The sequence below is a fragment of the Mustela putorius genome, unplaced genomic scaffold (assembly GCF_011764305.1).
Source record: "Mustela putorius furo isolate JIRA1106 unplaced genomic scaffold, ASM1176430v1.1 tig00003863_pilon_pilon_pilon, whole genome shotgun sequence".
NCBI classification, from domain to species: Eukaryota; Metazoa; Chordata; class Mammalia; order Carnivora; family Mustelidae; genus Mustela; species Mustela putorius.
The window spans coordinates 30494488-30512448 of NW_025422015.1; the positions used below are offsets into that span (position 1 = coordinate 30494488).

General features: G+C 35.3%; 2 protein-coding genes across 5 annotated transcripts in view; one reads left to right on the plus strand and one right to left on the minus strand.

The window, feature by feature from the left end:
* SERINC1 (serine incorporator 1) overlaps positions 1-2872 on the plus strand; it is a 35374-nt gene extending 32502 nt beyond the window's left edge. The window contains exon 10 of the mRNA XM_004740105.3: positions 1266-2872. Within this exon, the coding sequence (XP_004740162.1) occupies positions 1266-1401 (136 nt within the window). The 3' untranslated portion in view covers positions 1402-2872. The remainder of the gene's footprint in view (positions 1-1265) is intronic.
* Positions 2873-3781: 909 nt separating this feature from the next.
* Positions 3782-17961, minus strand: part of HSF2 (heat shock transcription factor 2) — a 36493-nt gene continuing 22313 nt past the window's right edge. Inside the window, exons 8-13 of one of the 4 annotated variants that reach the window (XM_004740104.3) lie at positions 17347-17495; positions 16718-16957; positions 16035-16140; positions 11820-11873; positions 8999-9083; positions 3783-5959 (exon numbers count right to left, since the gene is read on the minus strand). In XM_004740104.3, the coding sequence (XP_004740161.2) occupies positions 5955-5959; positions 8999-9083; positions 11820-11873; positions 16035-16140; positions 16718-16957; positions 17347-17495 (639 nt within the window). In that variant the 3' untranslated portion in view covers positions 3783-5954. Of the gene's footprint in view, positions 5960-7557; positions 8568-8998; positions 9084-11819; positions 11874-16034; positions 16141-16717; positions 16958-17346; positions 17496-17961 lie in introns of those variants that run through there. The other 3 variants (XM_004740102.3, XM_045066410.1, XM_004740103.3) reach the window with 3 other exon arrangements.

Below are 17961 nucleotides of genomic sequence, written 5' to 3' on the forward strand. Positions count from 1 at the left end.
ACTTCCTTGCTTTGGCATTAATATTGAAATACTTCCAAATCTTGAAGAGATTAAAATCAGAAGCTTCATGAAATTACACATTTTTTACAGAAATTACCATGTTAATAACAGATTATTCTTCATTTTAAGAGCAGACTTTACTGACATTTACTATTGAAAAATAAGCATTTTTTTAAAAAGTCCTACACTGCAGCATATTAAGTGATAAGAATCCATGTAGTAGTGTTCAGTAATTCACAGCTTTGGCTGTCAGATAACAAACATTAAGACCTTAGATTGGGGCACCCTGCTGGCTCCATTAGAGGAGCATGTGACTCTTGATCTCTGGGTTATGAGTTCGAGCCCCATGATGGGTGTAAAGATTACTTAGAAATAAAATCTTTAAAAAAAAAGAAACCGTTAGATAAAAAATATTTTTGGTATGTTTCATTTGTACAAAAACCAGCTAAATTTGGAATGTATTTCCTTCTGAATCTCTTAAATCTGAAAAGGCTGAAGGTGAGAGAGTGGTTCCAATATACGCTTGGAATAGATGACACTTTTTTTATACAGGATAGGATTGATATGTTAGTTAGTTAGTTATCAGGGAAAGAGAGAGCACAAGCCAAGGGGCAGGCTTGGCTTCCCTCTGAGCAAGGAGCCTGATGTGGGACTCGATCCCAGAACTCCAGGCTCATGACTGGAGCAGAAGGCAGATGCTTAACTGACTGAGCCATCCAGGTGGCCCTAGAATTGATAAATCTTTTATAACAATATCTTACTTATTAACCAGGCATCACAGTCCATTTCCCTGTTGTCTTATGACTGCTAAGCCAGAAGTACAGGATTCCCCCTACTTTTTACAGTTTGCATTATGCTACTTCATTTTTATTAAAGGCTTATGCTAGTACCTGCTTTTGCTGACTGAAAGAAACACAAAGAGAAATTTTGCTTTTAAGAAAAAAGCCATTTACTTTACTCATACAGGTTTTTTGTAAAAGCAAAGTGGCCTAACAAACGTACAGAAAGTGGGGACCTATATATAAAGAACCCGAGTATTAGTAAAAGAGCTACTTCAGAAGGCCAATGTCCTTTACTCCTTTAAAAGAAATTCTTAAGTTTTACCTTCACATTAGTTGCTAAAGTAGTATGACAAGCAGAGCAACAGATTAGCTCAACAATTGTGTATCTGTTACCACAAACTATACAAAGAATACCTCGAAGTAAAGTTAAGTAGCGTGATGGCTGAATCTCTCTTTCCCTTTTATTTTTTTCTTAAATTTTAGGTATGAGCCTTCTCGTGAGATGAAGAGTCAGTGGACAGCAGTATGGGTGAAAATCTCTTCTAGTTGGATTGGCATTGTGTTGTATGTTTGGACACTAGTGGCACCACTTGTTCTTACAAATCGTGATTTTGATTGAACAGGACTTCTGGCATGAAAGTCCCACTTTGGTCATTGCTTGTTTGAGATTAACAGTATTCCAAACTTTTGTAAAGTTGTGTATGTGTGTGCTTCCCATGTAACTTCTCCAGTGTTCTGGCATGAACTAGATTTTATTGCTTGTCATTTTATCATTGTATTTTTGCCATGCACATTGATAAGTGTGTTAGAATGAATTACAAAGGGAGAGAGATAGGAGTCTGGTGGTGAAAAGTGGACGTTGTTAGGTTTATCCTTAGTTTCTGTGCCTGTGAAATTAAGAGTAAAAACAAAACTGCTTCTTGACAGTATGATTTTTAAATTGTGCTAGTCCCTAAGCTGTTTTAGAAAGTATAAAAGGAAATGTATGGCTGCCTTTTGAAATATTTGATGCCTTGCTCTACAAGAGACTGCAAAGAAGGTGGCTATTGTAAAATTGTATAAATAAGTGACTTAAATGCTGGTTGTTTGAAAAATCTTTTCAGGTTTTTCCCCTGATGTGAAGATAAGGAACTTAAACAGGTAGGGAGTGTTTGATGGACAATAGTGTAAATTATGATGGAGATTAAGAGACAGAGGCTTCACAGAAAGATTGGGGATAGTGGGTTACTAATTTGAATACCCAGTTAGGTTGTAATCTTCCCTGGGTAGGGATGGCCTTTCATATCAACATACCAACTTTGTTTTAGTCATTATAACATAAGCAAAAGTATAGGTTCAATGGAGATGTTAGGTACTCTGAAGGATTTATACAAAGCTTTTGAAAAAGGTAATCGTGGGTTAGAAGGTGTACTTTGAAAGTTCATTAAAATCGAAGGTAGTAAACTTTTGACAGGACATTACTGTAGTATAGACTAAGCCTCAGGAGATAAATTAGATAAAATCTAGTCCAAGCCTTCGTTTTAGAAATGAAGAAAACTGAAGCTCAGATAACTGATCAGTGACCAGGCTAGGAAATCCCAAGTTTCCCAAAAACAGCTGGCATTTCTTTGGCATTGAAAAACAACTTCTATTCAAAATACATGCGTAATAGATTACACACCTCATTAGTGGTGGTGAATTTGTTATGTGATTTGCTGGTGTCCAGCTTGCCTTCTACCCATAAACCGAGGCCAGGAGAATGATGGAATGCTATAGAATATAAACTGCTTATAGTATACTATACCATAGGTTCAGAAGATGTTTAAAATGCTTTTGTATTTGCTGCCATTTAATTGAAATATATAGTTTATTATAGTCTTTCAACCTGAAAATCAAGCAGTATGACAGTTAACTTAGAAACTTAGTTACTTGTGTATGTTTAACTAGTGTCATAATCTTAAAATCTATATTTGCTTCTTTTAAGGTATTTATTAATGTAAATGAAAGATAACAATTCAACTTAATTCCCCAACTTTATTCTGTGTGTTGATATTGTGTTCCATCATTTTGAATGGCTGTGTTCTATCTCTAAATAAATGAATTCAGAGAAAGTGTGTGGTGTACTAATTCTTTAGCAACTCAAATTTAGGTCACTATATATACTCAGACCTACTTTTTCTCTTCTGTATAAAGGAACCCGAAACAGGGTTTACTGTCCATTGCATTTGCTGAAAACCTGTATTATTTTAAAGGTGATAGTTACACCGTTTTGGTCGTCTGTAAATAACCCATGAAATTGGATCTCAGGTAATTCAAGTCATGTTCTCCTAAAGAACCTTTAATAGATGGGCCAGTTTAGTTTGGAGAATAATTTTAACCTGTGTCCAAAGGCATTTTTTCCTAAGTTGTAAATGGATGCTTTCTGACACAAGAGGATATAAAAAAGTTCCTTAACAACAACAAACAGAAATGAAGTACTCTATTCCGTATGTTACTAAGGCTTGGTATATTTTATTCAGTAATTCATTTAAAATGGCATGATTTCTCCAATATTATAAGCAAGATAGTATCTATGAAGCCTTGGGCATTTTACTCAGAAAAATCTTAATGTTCACACAAAACCTATACAGGAATGTTTATTGCTTTATTTGCAGTAGCCCAAACTGGAAACAAACCAAAAAAGTCTTTCAACTGTGTTTAAATGAAATGTTTAAACACACAGTCCTACATCTATACCTTGAACCTACTAAACAATAAATAGAGGAATAAACTCTTGGTACACAAAACAACTTGACTGGATCTCCAAGGAAGTACGCTACTGTATTAAAAAGCCAATCCCAAAAGATTACATAGAGTATCATTTCATTTGTAATATTTTTTTTTAAGATTTTATTTATTTATTTGACAGATCACAAGTAGGCAGAGAGGCAGGCAGAGAGAGGTGGGGGGAAGCAGACTCCGCATTAAGCAGAGAGCCTGATGCGGGGCTCGATCCCAGGACTCTGGGATCATGACCTGAGCCAAAAGCAGAGGTTTTAACCCACTGAGCCACCCAGGCGCCCCTATACTACTCAGTGGTTCTTTGGAACCCGTAATTAGAAGAATCCTTGAGGGCAGGCTAAATGATTAGTTCTACAAGAAACTGCCATCTTCTGACATGTTCACACCATTGATAAATGAACCGTTCGGTTTCTTTGCATCCTTGCCCGCATTTGGTATCACTAATTTTAGCCATTCTGATAGAAATATTGTGTTATCTCATTGTAGTTTTAATTTGCCTTTCCCAAATTGCTAATGGTGTTGAGTATCTCTTCATATGCTTATTTGCCATCTGTAGGTCCTCAGTAAAATGTCTATTCATGCCTTTTGGCAATTTTGTAATTGGATGGTTTATTGTTACAATTTGTTGAATTTTGAGTTAAAATATTCTAGATATACATCCTGTATCAGATAGTACGTAGTTTACAAATATTTTCTCCTAGTCTGTATCTTTGTTCTTCCATCTGAACAGGGTCTTTTGCAGAGCAAAAGTGCTTAGTTTTGATTAGCTTCAATTTACCAATTTTTAAAAGACCTAACATGTTTTTCAACTTGTCACTACTTGGCCAGCCCAGAACACTTTTAGTACTGCCGTGTAACAGCTCTAAAAGCATCCCCATTTACTGGCAGATTCTCCATTCTTACACCCTTGATTTTCTATGTTCTAAGATGTAAGATAAAGAGAGCTTTTTGTTTCTTTTTTTTTTTTAAGTGTATTAGGGTTCTCCAGAGAAAAAAATAGTAAGATACTTTGATAAATGGTAAAAACGGCACTTCACCCCTGTGGTCTTTCTACCCCAAACCCATTAACTCCTATAATCATGGGAAAACAGTAAACCCAAATGAAGGTCACTCCACAAAATACCATGCCAGTACTCCTTGTAACTGTAATGGTCTGATTTATTTGTATTATAGTTAGTCTGTTTGATACCAATTCCATGAAATTTTCTGATTTGCTTTATGGCCTAATATGCAACCAATTCTCAAAAAATATTTCATGTGTGCTTGAAATGAACATTAGGCTCTAATTCTTAAATGTAACATGTTCATCACAACAAATATCATTTCATCATCTTCCCAGTCTGCAGACTATTGTCATTTTTAAGCCTCATCACTTGAGTATACCATCCCTATGAAAAACAAGGTGACACACTCAAAGAACATTCAGCTCTGTTCTACGTGATTTCTGATGCCGATACTTACAACCACCCCCCTTAAATGAAAGAAAGTTATAATGAGGATGAAGATAGGGGACACTCTTGAAATTAATGGTCTTCATACTGTGGTACTTGTTTTCCAGACAGTACAGAGACTTCCTCTGGTAAGCAAGAGGTATTAGAGATCAGTGTCCAGATCTTCAATTTCCTTATTACTCCTTCCTGAACTTGGATCTGCCTGAAAAGATGCCTTAAGAACATCAGGGCATCATCCCTCTCTTAACAATCACTTTCCACATTTAACAAAGATGTATCTCTTAGGCATTCTGAATCTAAGGCATTACTAAGGCACTGGATAAACTCTCAAACACCCAATAAAGACAAAATTTTAAATACTGGTGAGAAAGAATGACACTGGGGGCAGAATACTTTTGCAATTAAGGTAGTTTCTGGGTTTTTTTGCTGTTGATGAAATTGAAAGATGATCTAATTAAGTCACCAGTGGGTAACTAATTAAAAAATACAATAGTTCTAGCATATAGTTATGAAGGAGTTAAAAGGACTGATAGTGCTATACCAAATTCCTTCCATCATACACTTTTTTGTATTACAAAGTTTTTAAGAGTTGTACACTTACAAAAACAAAAAGGAATGAAACTGATGATGCTTACACTGATAATCTTCAGCTTCAGATACAAAAAAATTGGGGAAGTACTCCTTCCCCCCAATCAAGACCTGTTCAGGCCACTAAAAATGTTGTTTCTCATACAATTTTACTGTTTAATGTTTGCCAAAATTTGAGTATTAGTGAACACTAAGATCAATCCCCCCACCCCAAAAAAAACCCGAAGGCAGAACATAATAGTTTGTTCTCCACTCACCTGAAGTCTACAATAGGTGTCCAAGATTGATGGGTGCCTCTCTTCTAAGCAGTGATTCAGGAAGCCAAATTTCTTCCTTCTTGAATGTATACTCTGAAGCCATATACTCCTCTGCATCAGGCTAGTGGAGGAGTAAAAGAGCAAGGAGGATTGCAGAGGGGAGGTTTTCACAAACCAGACCTGGAAGTTCTGTACATCACTTCTGATTTATTTATCAGAATTCAGTTACACAGCCACCCTGTTTATGAAGTAGAAATAATCTAACTCCATGATAGAGAAAATGGTTTGGATAATCATACTGTTTTGATGAACTGTGTATAACTGGACACAAATTTCTTTATAATGCTTAGAATCTTAAGGTAATAGGAAACAATTTCAAATTTAGTTGCAGAGAAGTAGGACACTATCTTCAGTGTAGGACTTTCACACATAATAAAAGTAGGATAAAATTCTTTGGGAGAAGTGGAATGGATGATGATGGTTATCAAATCAGTACGGTATTTAGATTCCTTTAGATACATTTTAAAAAGCATGTAACTTTTTAAACTAAGTTATATTTTTAAGTGGTAGTATTATCAGTACCCTAAATTCCTTCCAACTAAAGGTGAAAAATTTTAATTTCAACTCAAAAAAGTACTGGAACATATTTTTCAAGATTTTTAGAATATTTCTAAAGCTCCAAAATGTCCCCAAGAGAAGAAACTTAATCATATTCCACACTGAAGAAGAGAAGGGAAAAAGAAAATTCTCTTAAGTTCTGTCTCTCAGGCTCTAAATTCTTGTTCTCACTTTAACAACCTCTAAGCCAGTGACCTCTACAGCTTATGCAGAAACTAACTTCTGGGGACTTGAATTAGTTCACCAGGATGCCATTGTCAGAGCCAAATGTTTAAAGATCTGCTAAGGAAGGGTTTCCTATCTCTCTGTGGTAGGCTTTATTTTGAATTTTTACATTATAGTAATAGAAATTCCAGGATATTGACAGAATATGGCCACAAGGAGGCCATATTTGTGATTCTTCATTAAATAGCCCTATAAAATATTCAGATATAAACTGCTCTGCTTCCAGGCTCTGCCTGAAGGTAGAATTCAACTTGATAAACGTAGTGCCCGCCTTGTATTAAGCTCTATAAGCCTGTTCCAAAGGGAGAAAGTGTTACTGTTCCATCTCTAGGGACAAAAATTACAGGCCTTGGGGCTCCTGGGTGTCTCAGTGGGTTAAAGCCTCTGCCTTCAGCTCAGGCCATGATCCCAGGGTCCTGGGATCCAGCCCCGTATCGGGCTCTCTGCTGAGCACGAAGCCTGCTTCCCTCTCTCTCTGCCTATCTCTCTGCCTACTTGTGATCTCTTGTCAAATAAATAAATAGAATCTTTAAAAAAAAAAAAAAATTACTGGCCTTTGGGTGGCATCCAGTGATCATGTTCTTACCTCATCTGGAACAATGAGAGGCATACTTCTCTTAGTTCTTTATTAGAAATATCGGCAGCAAGCCAGTATAATTTTTAACACAGAAGAACTTTAAAACACATTAAGTTTAGAGACCTTATATTCCTTCGTTGTTGTAATACACAGTCTAACTCTTGAGATGAGGCACAAAGATCTTGGTGTGAATCAAAAATGGACAACAGACAGTTTACAATTTAAATCTACTTCCTATAAAAAGGAAAAAATTTTACATGTGGGTGTCACCTCTAAAGAAGACACGTAACAGACATTAGTACGCAACATTCATTATATTTATTTTACTAAATAGTATGGTTCGAAAAAACACAAACAAATCAGAAAACTTTTACTTAAAACTAGTCCAACGAGATGGATGGGGTTGATGCCATCCCATCCCCCTTCTTTTTATATATATGGAGCTGGAGCCATTTCTGACAGCAAGCACTCATGTTTACTTTGCCTTTCCTTTGAACATGAATGAACTTCTCTGAACAAGAGAGACAAATGAAGTTTTACAAGATACAGGCACTTTATGTTCCCAGTTTTAAAAATAAGCCAAGTGAAAAATATTTAATAAAAGTAACTGGAACAGACAAAGGTTTAAGAGTTCTACCATTAGTTCTAGTGACTTACACTCAATGCAAACAGACAGCATCAAACAAGTAAAACAAACAAAAGTTTAACTGGGGTTAATGGGCATATACGTAAAAAAAGAAATCCAAGTTACTACAACTGGAGAAAAATGGCCATTTGAATCCAACTTAAAGATATGCCAACAATGTGCATTAAATCTTGTGTACCTATGTAGCTGAGTAACATCTGAAAGCTTTGCCAGAGTGTGTAAGTGAGAAAAGCAAAAGGTGCTTTTGATTCCACAGTATCTGATTAAACAAAACAAAGCAATTTACAAAAAAAAGTACCAAATGATACTTTAAAATAAATAGTTCATCATTTTGATGAATATATACATGTAGAGTCCACTTCCTGGGGATTTAGCTATCTAAAAGTGGCATATCACTATCCAGAGGTGCAGGAGCAAGTTCACATAAATAAAACAGTGTGGCTTCACTAGCTTCGGCTTCAGTCAATGGCTCCAGGCGAACAAGCTTACTCTGGGTTGGCTCTGGATCTAGGCTGCTATCCAGAAGCTCATCAACTTCTATGGGTTTATCTACTGAGGACATAACTTCTGATGATGCTGTACTCCCCTGTTCAACAGTAGAAGCAGGGTTCCCATCGAGGAATGCAAGAAGTGGAAAGGCAGTGTACTGGATAAGCTGCTTATCTATAATAAAGATTAGAAAAATGCTCTTTTATCACCAGCTTATACAGAGTTCAAGCTGAAGGTGGAAAAAATGGAAACAGCTGTGCATATATGCAATCACTACCCTTATACACCCAAATAAGAAATATGATATTTCGTGTCAGTAAATTTTAAAATGTACTAGTCAAAAAAGTCTTTCATTCAACAATTGAGAGTTCTTTCAGTTCTCCTACAGTTAAATTAAAAAAAAAAATGACTTAAAGAATTAGTACCTCACCAATTTAATTTTTTCCATAAGCTGAAACCTTGATACATTATGCATAGAACTGAGAACAGTACATTCTGTGTTCAACTGCTAAGTATGGCAAAGACTTTCCTTGGCTCACATTAGTTTCTATGTATGACTCTTAATTTTAAAAGTCTGTAAAAATTAATACCACATTTATACCTACCTGTTTTGGGTTTAGATTTTCTTCCCTCTTCTGAAACTGGCTGAACTACATTGTTCTTGGTAGTTTCTAATCCTTTATTCTCAGACTAAAAGAGAAAAAATAATATAAAAAATACTTGTTTCACATTTTATATATTCCTAAAAATAGCAAAAACATTTTAAAAAGCTGGTACGTTATGTGAATATTGGTGTATTATCTGAAATACAGGGGAAAAGGGAACACCGGGAAAGAAGAACTAGAGAGAGAAAGAGATCTGAATAGGTAAGACTGGTTAAGACCAGTTAAGAAAATTATTGCTGTCATCAAGTGGATGAAACAAAGAACCTGAACTAGGATGACAGTTAAGTATGAAAAGAGGGGACATTTCAAAAGAACAGACAGAATTTGTCAGAGGTAAAAGATGGGAACGAATCAAAGATGGCTGGTTTCAAACTAAGAGATAATTCTTTAGGACAATTAACTCAAACAGTTTTGATTAAAAATGTGTATCACTCATTTCACTCACAAACAGAATATTTAGCGTAAGTGAACATATTTAGAGTAGCTCAGGATGACATGGTGATATCCTTAAAACTATTATTTCTGTATTTGGAAGCCTCAAAGTTGAGGTGAAGTTTCTTCATTCTCCTTCTGAGATTCTTTCAGTTCTTTTCTGTCACTTAAATTGCTTCTTTCAACCACTGTCTTCTCTCCTCACATCTGACTGTAAAGGGGACTAAACCTTTAATGTTGTTTAGTTCTTCGGTGCTCTTTTCAATGATGTTCAAACTGAGGGGCTGAGGTTCACAATTTTTCCTAAATAGCTGTTAAGTCCCAGACACCTGCATGCTCACTAAGTATACAGGGTATAGAAAATATACTAATTCCTAAAATTGCCGATAATCATCATAAAATGATGCAGTACAAGTTTCCAGATTCAAAAATAATGACCTCAAGATATAATAAATTAAAACTTCCCAAAAATGTACATAAATATGTTTCGGATTTAGCAATTGCAATAAACAAACATTAAGGAAAGAATACCATCATTATCTTTTACTTTTTAAAATAGGTAGTTTCCAAGGATGCCAGTTATTCTAAAACATGTGAGAATCAGGATGACAAAAGGAATTCATCTCCCATGCAAATTCTTATTTGTTAGTAATGGCCACTTAGATGGCTCTACTGAAGCGTATAAGTGTCCTGATAATATTAGAAAAAGAGTGTTGTGATCTATGTTAATACAATACTCGTCATGAGCAAGGGAATGACAGCTGATGTGCCAGTTATTTGAAAACATTAATCTAGATTTTAGAACTATAATGAAAAGTCATTCTCTAATTTCTCTATAGCACTTTAGAACAATATGCAATTTGCTGTTTAACTGCTATTCCTGAGAACTGTAATTAAGATATTGGTTTTGCGATAAATAGGATAATCCAAGAATAAAGAATGACTCAATGTATAGCAATAAACAAACAGTTCAGCACATTGACTAAATAAATGCATGATATGGGTTCATTCACCTTAAGACCTAACATTTAATAATACCGTATTTACTAAAACCCAGGGTGTTGAGGTAATCCGCAGAAACTTAAAATATAAATCCAGGCAAGATTCAGCATGCTGCCTGTTTTGGTAAATAAAATTTTATGGAAGCACAGCCACACTCATTCTTTTATGTATTGTCTATGGCTGCTGTCACACTACAATTAGTGTTAAGTAGTTGTGACAGAGAACATATGGCCTACAAAAAAAAGTATCTACCAACTGGCCTTTTTATAAAAAGTATGCTAACCCCTGATAAAAATTATCCAAATATTCAATGTATAATCAACTTTTTAGTTCAAAAATTCACAAATTCTTTCAACTCTAAGTTACACAGCCTGTAACTTTGAGTATGTACAAGAACTGGTCATGACATTAGAAAAATTCTGCATTCTTACTCTAATTACTTATATCTAAGTGTTCATTTTTAGACAACAAAGAACAAAAAACAAGTAAAACTTTAAGTTCACTAATCTAGAACCTGTACAAATATCAGAGGACTTGATTTACACCTTTGCATTCGATAAAAAAATGGGACTGAATAGTATGGTATAAATGCAAGACAAATGGAGTATACACCTAATCTATTTTAAAAACATTTAAAAATCTGCCTATTGTATAAGCAATATACAAACTAACAGAATGACTCTGATCATTTGCTCTTAACAACTGCAAATTGTCCTTATTACTCATTAAAAACCAGTTCTAAAGAATTTCAACATTTGCTAATCCCAAATGGACTAACAAAATAACAAAACCATTACTTTAAAAAAAAGAAAAAAAACCTGTCCAAAATCCGTACTTCATTGTTTCAACCTGCTGTACCTACAGTTAGTAAAAACTTAGTTCAAATCCCTGAGCTTTTACTGCATGCTAATAAAATGAAGGAACTATTTAAGAATATGGGTACCAGTGGATTTTCAATAAAAAATGCTGAGACACTGTTCATAGAAAGAATATGAATGTAAACTGAAGCACATAAAACATGAAAAAATATTTTAATAATTTGTTTCAGTGATATACCTGATCATGCCAAGTTTAAGTCAGTTGATTTCCCAGCATTTGAGGGCTCATTTCATACTGTTAATCACATAGGAACCTCCAGAATTGGGCAATGACTCACCCCATAACCAAAAGCTTTTTTTTCAGCTAGAATTTTACTGTCTTGATCACACATATAAGGTAAAATACAAAATGTTTTTTGTAACTGGGAGTGATACTGCTCTCTACTTACTAGGGCTTTTTTTCAGATTCTTACAGCTATGGGTCCTGAGCAACATGAATTAAAACTTACTTTTGTATTATTGATGTAATCTGTGGGATTCATCTGCACAGAACTAGTGAAAAGCTGAAAGACCAAACAAGAAAGATGATAAGTTTAAAAAATATTAAAAAAGAATTAACTGCGTGTTCAAAATTTTTATACAGCCATGTTGGGTAAAGAGATGTAGCTCCTGCACTAGGAAGTTTTCATACAGTATAACAGTTTGAAAGAGGAAAGCAGAAAGAAAAACACAAAAGCAGAGCAAGCTAGCCCATGCATCAGATGTTTTAAGAATTTCTCCATAAAACAATGGGGTAAATCACTTAAGACAAATAGTGGTTTGCCCAACTTCTCATTTCCTTATTTTCTCTCTAAATGCCTTTGGTTTTAAGTGGCATCCGGGGCTGAGTTCCTTGCCCTGACAGTAAGCCTTCACTGACTACCTGCTAAATACGTGAGAAATTTACAGAACCTGCTCTGTGATGATGGCTCCTAAATTACACCTCAAACGAAGCCCTCTGACCAAATGGTATACCTTCTTGCTGCTTTTTTTCACCTCACCTAGCAACAGAAGACGTAAATGCTAAGACCACTGCTTACTGCATGCCTCTCAGTCCAGCCAGTTTACAGACATAACTTTTAAGTCATAAACTTCAGTTGTTCATTCCACAAGGATTTACTGAGCATCTAAAAAATAACTGACATCAACTGACATCATGAAGAATACAAGATGAAGACACTATTCCTGCTCTCTAGGAGCTTACAATCTGAAAGACAAGAACAAAATCAAATAGCAACATACAATCAGATACAATCCAATATTATAATACTAATGGATGGTGGAGATTAAAAGTACTGAGAGAAAGGAGAAAATCATGCATGTCTCTGTGTGTGTGTGTGTACACACACATGCACACAGGCACGTGCAAGATGAAACAAAGTCTTGATGAAGCTATCCAACACGTATCAGGCCCTGAAGAATGGTTAGGACTTGTAGAAAGTGGAGAGAAAAATAAATCATAACATTAACAATAATAAAGAAGGAATGGTTGGGAGTGAGGGTGGGTAAATTCTAGCAGTAGATAAGATGACCAGTCTAAATAACATAAAACTTTCTGAGTTGAATAGTAGGTTGTATGTGTAAAGTTCAAGAAGTAAAGCAAGGTCCGTCAGAGCATAAGGCCACATTCTTCAGCAGTAAGAGCCTTGGAAAAGGCCCGAGCAAGGAACTATAGTGATTAAAGCATTTTAAGAGAATGAACACACCAAATGGTTCACATGACAGAACGAAATGCAGATAGATCCCTCCTCCACAGTCTCTAGAGATTGATTCCTCTTCCTTAAAGTTCCATTTTCAAAAAAAAAAGTTCCACTTTCATGATAGCCTTAAAAATATCCCTAGTTCTTTCCTTCCTTTCATACTACCTACTGATCCATGTAAAGGAAGAGAATCAGATCCTTAAGAGTAGATACTTTACATGACCACCAATCTCTGCCAAGTTCAGCTTGTCACTGCCTCTGAGACCTGACCAGATTTTGTCCCTACTGAAAGTGGCATCTATAGAGTATAAGCTCCTCACTCTTTCTTTGCCCCACTCAATGCCACCCACCAAATCAGGGACACTTTCGTGTATTCCCAGCAGATGCTGAGTGTGAAGCAGAAAACAGTAGATTGTACATGAGGAGCTGACATAGTTGGTTGAATCCTACAGCCAAGCCTCTCCTGCTGACTCACAGTCACTAAGAACTGAACTCTGCATAGAACCCATGAACTCAGCACACCTATTCATGTCCTTACCATCTTTGCCATCTCAGAGAACAAGGCAACCAATGGGTAATTTTTACAGTCAGCATAATTCAAGGATGAAATAATGAAGATCTTAGATGAGAGAGGCATCAGAAAGTAGGGATTATCTGTGAGTGCTATTTTTGAAAATACACAGGACCTGAACAATGAGATAAAGATAAGGAAACCAAAATGACTCAGTGATTACTATTCTGGGTGAGTAAAGAGAAGTCTGATATCACTACAGAAAATAAAAGAAAGCTGAGAAACACAGCTCATTTAGAGAACAAAGAGAAGTTTGGCACTAAACACAAAAATCTAAGGCAAGATCTTAACTGATGATGGCATCAAAATTCAAGCAAAGTTTGCTTTAAAAAAAGATTAAGAGCTAGAGATATAAATTTGAGAGTAATCCTATAAGCCAAATACCTTCATAAAGGAAGGACAGAAAAAGAAAAGACCTAGAACAAATAAAGACAAAATAATGGGTACCTTGGGGATTACGCACAGGTAGAGAACAATAAGAAAAAGAAAGAGTAAACAAAGTAGAGTAAACAAAGAATAGTTAGGAAGACAGATAAACGAAGTCCAGTGACTCTAAAATCAAGAGAAGTCTCAGTGTCAAAAATAACCAGTATTAATATGAACAGCACTAATTATTTCTAATGCCCAAAAGAGCCCTTCAAGTTAGGCATCAGCCACAATTAACAAATGGGGAAACTGGGCAAAAGAGGTGAACTTTTCCAAGGTTAAATAGCTTGCCAGTAAGTGACATGAGCCAAATGAAACCCACCTACTAGCCCAATGGCCTGAATTAAAAACAAACAAACAAACAAACCTGGAGCCTACTCAGTATGGATAAACCAAGGCAGCACAGGCTTCAAGTGAATAAGCAAGATAATGCAGGGTTTCAAATAGAGTAAAAAAGAAGTAACAAATAAAGCCACTCATTTCTAATGTTTTGTAGTTAAAGAATTAGAGAGGCAAAACGGTAAATGAGCAGAGCCACACATCAAAATGTTTAAGAAGGAGATCTGTACCCACTGAAGCAAGATGGGAAAAATCAAGGACAGAGATAGAAAAACAGAGAGGCACAGGGCAGGTGTACAAATAAGCTTTAAAGAGAAAGCAAGCACTTCCTCTAAGAAAAGAAAAATGACATTTCCCAACTTATGAGAGAACAAGAACATTGTGATTATCCTCTGTGAGAACAGGGACGAGTTGGCGAGATGAAGTCTTGAAGACAGACAAGTATGATAAACATTCCAAGGTTAAATTAAAATAACCTAGAAGACTGCAAGGCTTTGTAGAAGGTCAGAATTACGGAATTTTGTTTCCTTCTTATAACCTAAGGGACAGATATTCTAAAAGGTCCCTGTATTCAGGATGGGGACAAAGACTGACAGAATCAAGAAGGGCTGACAAATTACTATTAACAAAGTAGGTCATTAATATGGATGCTGAATTCCCTTAAGATGATAACATAGGCCAGAAAGGAAATCTTCAAAGAAAGTGAAATTTATCCTGTGACATAATGATGATTTGGAAAGAACAATCAAATCATGGATATTGACAAAGACTAAGAAGCAGATTGCTAAGGTGGCAAATTAATAAGACTGAAGAGTAAGAAAGGACTAATTCCCTCTATCCTCACTGAGAAGTTCTTAAAAGGGCAAGACTACAGAATATTTTGATGTGACAGACTGTACTTTAAGGCAGAAATGCAAAAAAAAAAAAAAAAAAGGAGCAACAAACCTTTTCAGGATACAGAAACAGATTTACAACAGAAAATGGAAATCAGGGACAGAACAATATTCATCTAGATGGGACCATTCATCTGGATGGGACCAAGCCATAAGGGAGAGAGGAGTGGTAGGAGCAAGAGAGAAGACAGCAAGAAAGGTAGTTAGTGCCAGAAATGGTAGATAAGGATTCACAGTCCAGACAACATTGAAGTGATACTCATGTAGGTGGTGGTGGGGACTGGAACAAGATAACCTTAGGACTCAGGACATAAGCATTTTAAAAATATAGCAAATATATTAAAATATAATTCATGTGAGTGGAAAACATTAATACCCAAAGTATTAAAAAGTGTCTCCATGCAGTTTCCTAAGTAACTCTCTTACTAAATTTCCACCCATTTCTATTCAGTGACAATCTATTCTAGAGCAGAACAAATACGGCAACAAGTCCAGAGAAGAAGTAGAAGTACTGTTGAACAGAACTGGTATGTTGTTACAGGAGGATTAACTGAGCTGCTATTCAGAAAGGGGTAGTGATCACCCTCCTTCACTGTCCTGAACCCATCTGCTCATTGTTTCTGATAAACAAAATCATTCATTTAAAAAAAAGAAAATGCAAAAACAGTGAAAATACAAAAAAGGTGTACTGATTTATAAATAATATATGTGAATACACAAACTGCCAGTACAGCAAAGATTATTCAAAGTACCTACATCAACCAGGAGATCTGGATCTATGCTAAACTGTCTTCCTGACAGCATGGCTTGGAAGTCCTCTAAGCTGCAATCAATGCTGTCAAGATAATCCAACAGCTCAACCCTAAGGAAAAAAGATTTAAAAAAAATATCAAATATTAGGTTTCCTTGCATTTAAAACCACATTATAAAATTCTTAATCTTAAGAGATCCTATTCAGTACTTGAGATTCCTGAAAATGTAGTTAACTGAGAACTCACAGCCTTTACACACAAAACTTTATTATTTACAGAAAAGATTCTGCAACAATAGTCTGAATGTATCTTTTTTCCTCTACACTATAAATTATAAAATGTTTATTACTTATTAATGCTAATTTCTGCTTTTCTTATGCTATTAAGTACCTTAATAGAAATTGTGTTATTCCATAGTCCTAATAAAAACATAAATATGCATACACACACAATTTATGAACATTCAAAACAAGTATCTCATTAAAGAAATCTAAGGAATTGCCAAGAAAATCTCAAGACTCTCTCCGCATGATTAAATCCTTCTCAAAAAACATATGCAAAACTCAAAAAACAAAGAAAGATTACATGGATTCACAATCTGAAAGGAAGATCACTTGAAGAGAATAGAACATGTGAAGTAAACAAAGAAAGCAAATAAATTCAGATAACATCTATATGAACACTCACTTTCCCAGAAGATTGATGTTATCATTTAAAATGGAATCCATCATGGTGACAGGATCTTCTGTGGTCAGACTAGATGAGCCATTTAGCTGGACAGCACTAGACATGAGAGGACTGGTGCCATCACTGCCTGAACTTAGTGATTCTCTGGCTGGTTCATTCTGATCTCCACTCTGAATGACAGGTGCATACTCATCTTCATTGTCATCCTCAACAATGACAATATCAGGGTATTGGCTACAGCTAGATCAGCAATATGAGAAAGAACCAATTACATTTTCAAATGCATTCAATAAATTCATTCTGTCCATTCATTCCCATGGAAATTTTCTCCCCAAAGTTGGGGAGAAGCATAATCACAAATATTGATTCATCATATGATGTGAGATGACAAAGGATCAATTAAAGATGTTTAACTCCAAAATTTAAAAAAAATCCGAATTCTCATTACTTTTTGTTGGAAGTCTTTTTGCTGAGGGGAGAACATCTGGTTAAATAATTTGGCTGCTTCAGCTTAATAATCCAAATAGGAGTTTGGTAGTAGTTTATCAGAGTAAAGTTGTTTTGAATTAAGCTCTTTGATAACAAAAGTAACCAATATTTTCACAAATTTTACTTTGTAATTTCCTTACTTGGAAGGATCAGCTATAACATCCTCATTAGTTTCTGGAATAACTGGGATATTTTCTTCATCTGCATTATCATCAGTTACATCATAAATAATGATGTCATCTGAAATCCGCTCCCTTGCCTTTAAACCTTCAGTCCTACTGTGTGGAACCTAAAAAAATCAGGGAGAAAATAACAAACCTGTAATTATATTGACTACCGAACAATATACCATTTAAAAAGTGCTAACTGGGCACCCATTATTTACTAAATATTAAGTAATCAATTTAGCTATGTTCTCTGCCCTAATGGGACTTACACACTAATTGGTATTTGCACCAATTTGCAAAGGTAGGAGGTGTGTTACTTCATTCTATTTAACTATTTCTTTTACTGTAAGGAATCATGAAGGTGGCATGCCTCAGAATAAGTCTATGGAAAGATCTTCACATTTTAAAGTATTTTTATATCCAAACGGTTTTAAAAAAAAAAGTCTTAAAACTTCACCAGGAATTTCAAGCATAACTAGATGGCCACTGTGCTGATGAGGATTATTTTAACTCAAGCTACTCTATTTGACATATGTCTTATTCTTTCTTATTAAAATGCTTTAATAGGAAAAAAATTTTTTCAACTAC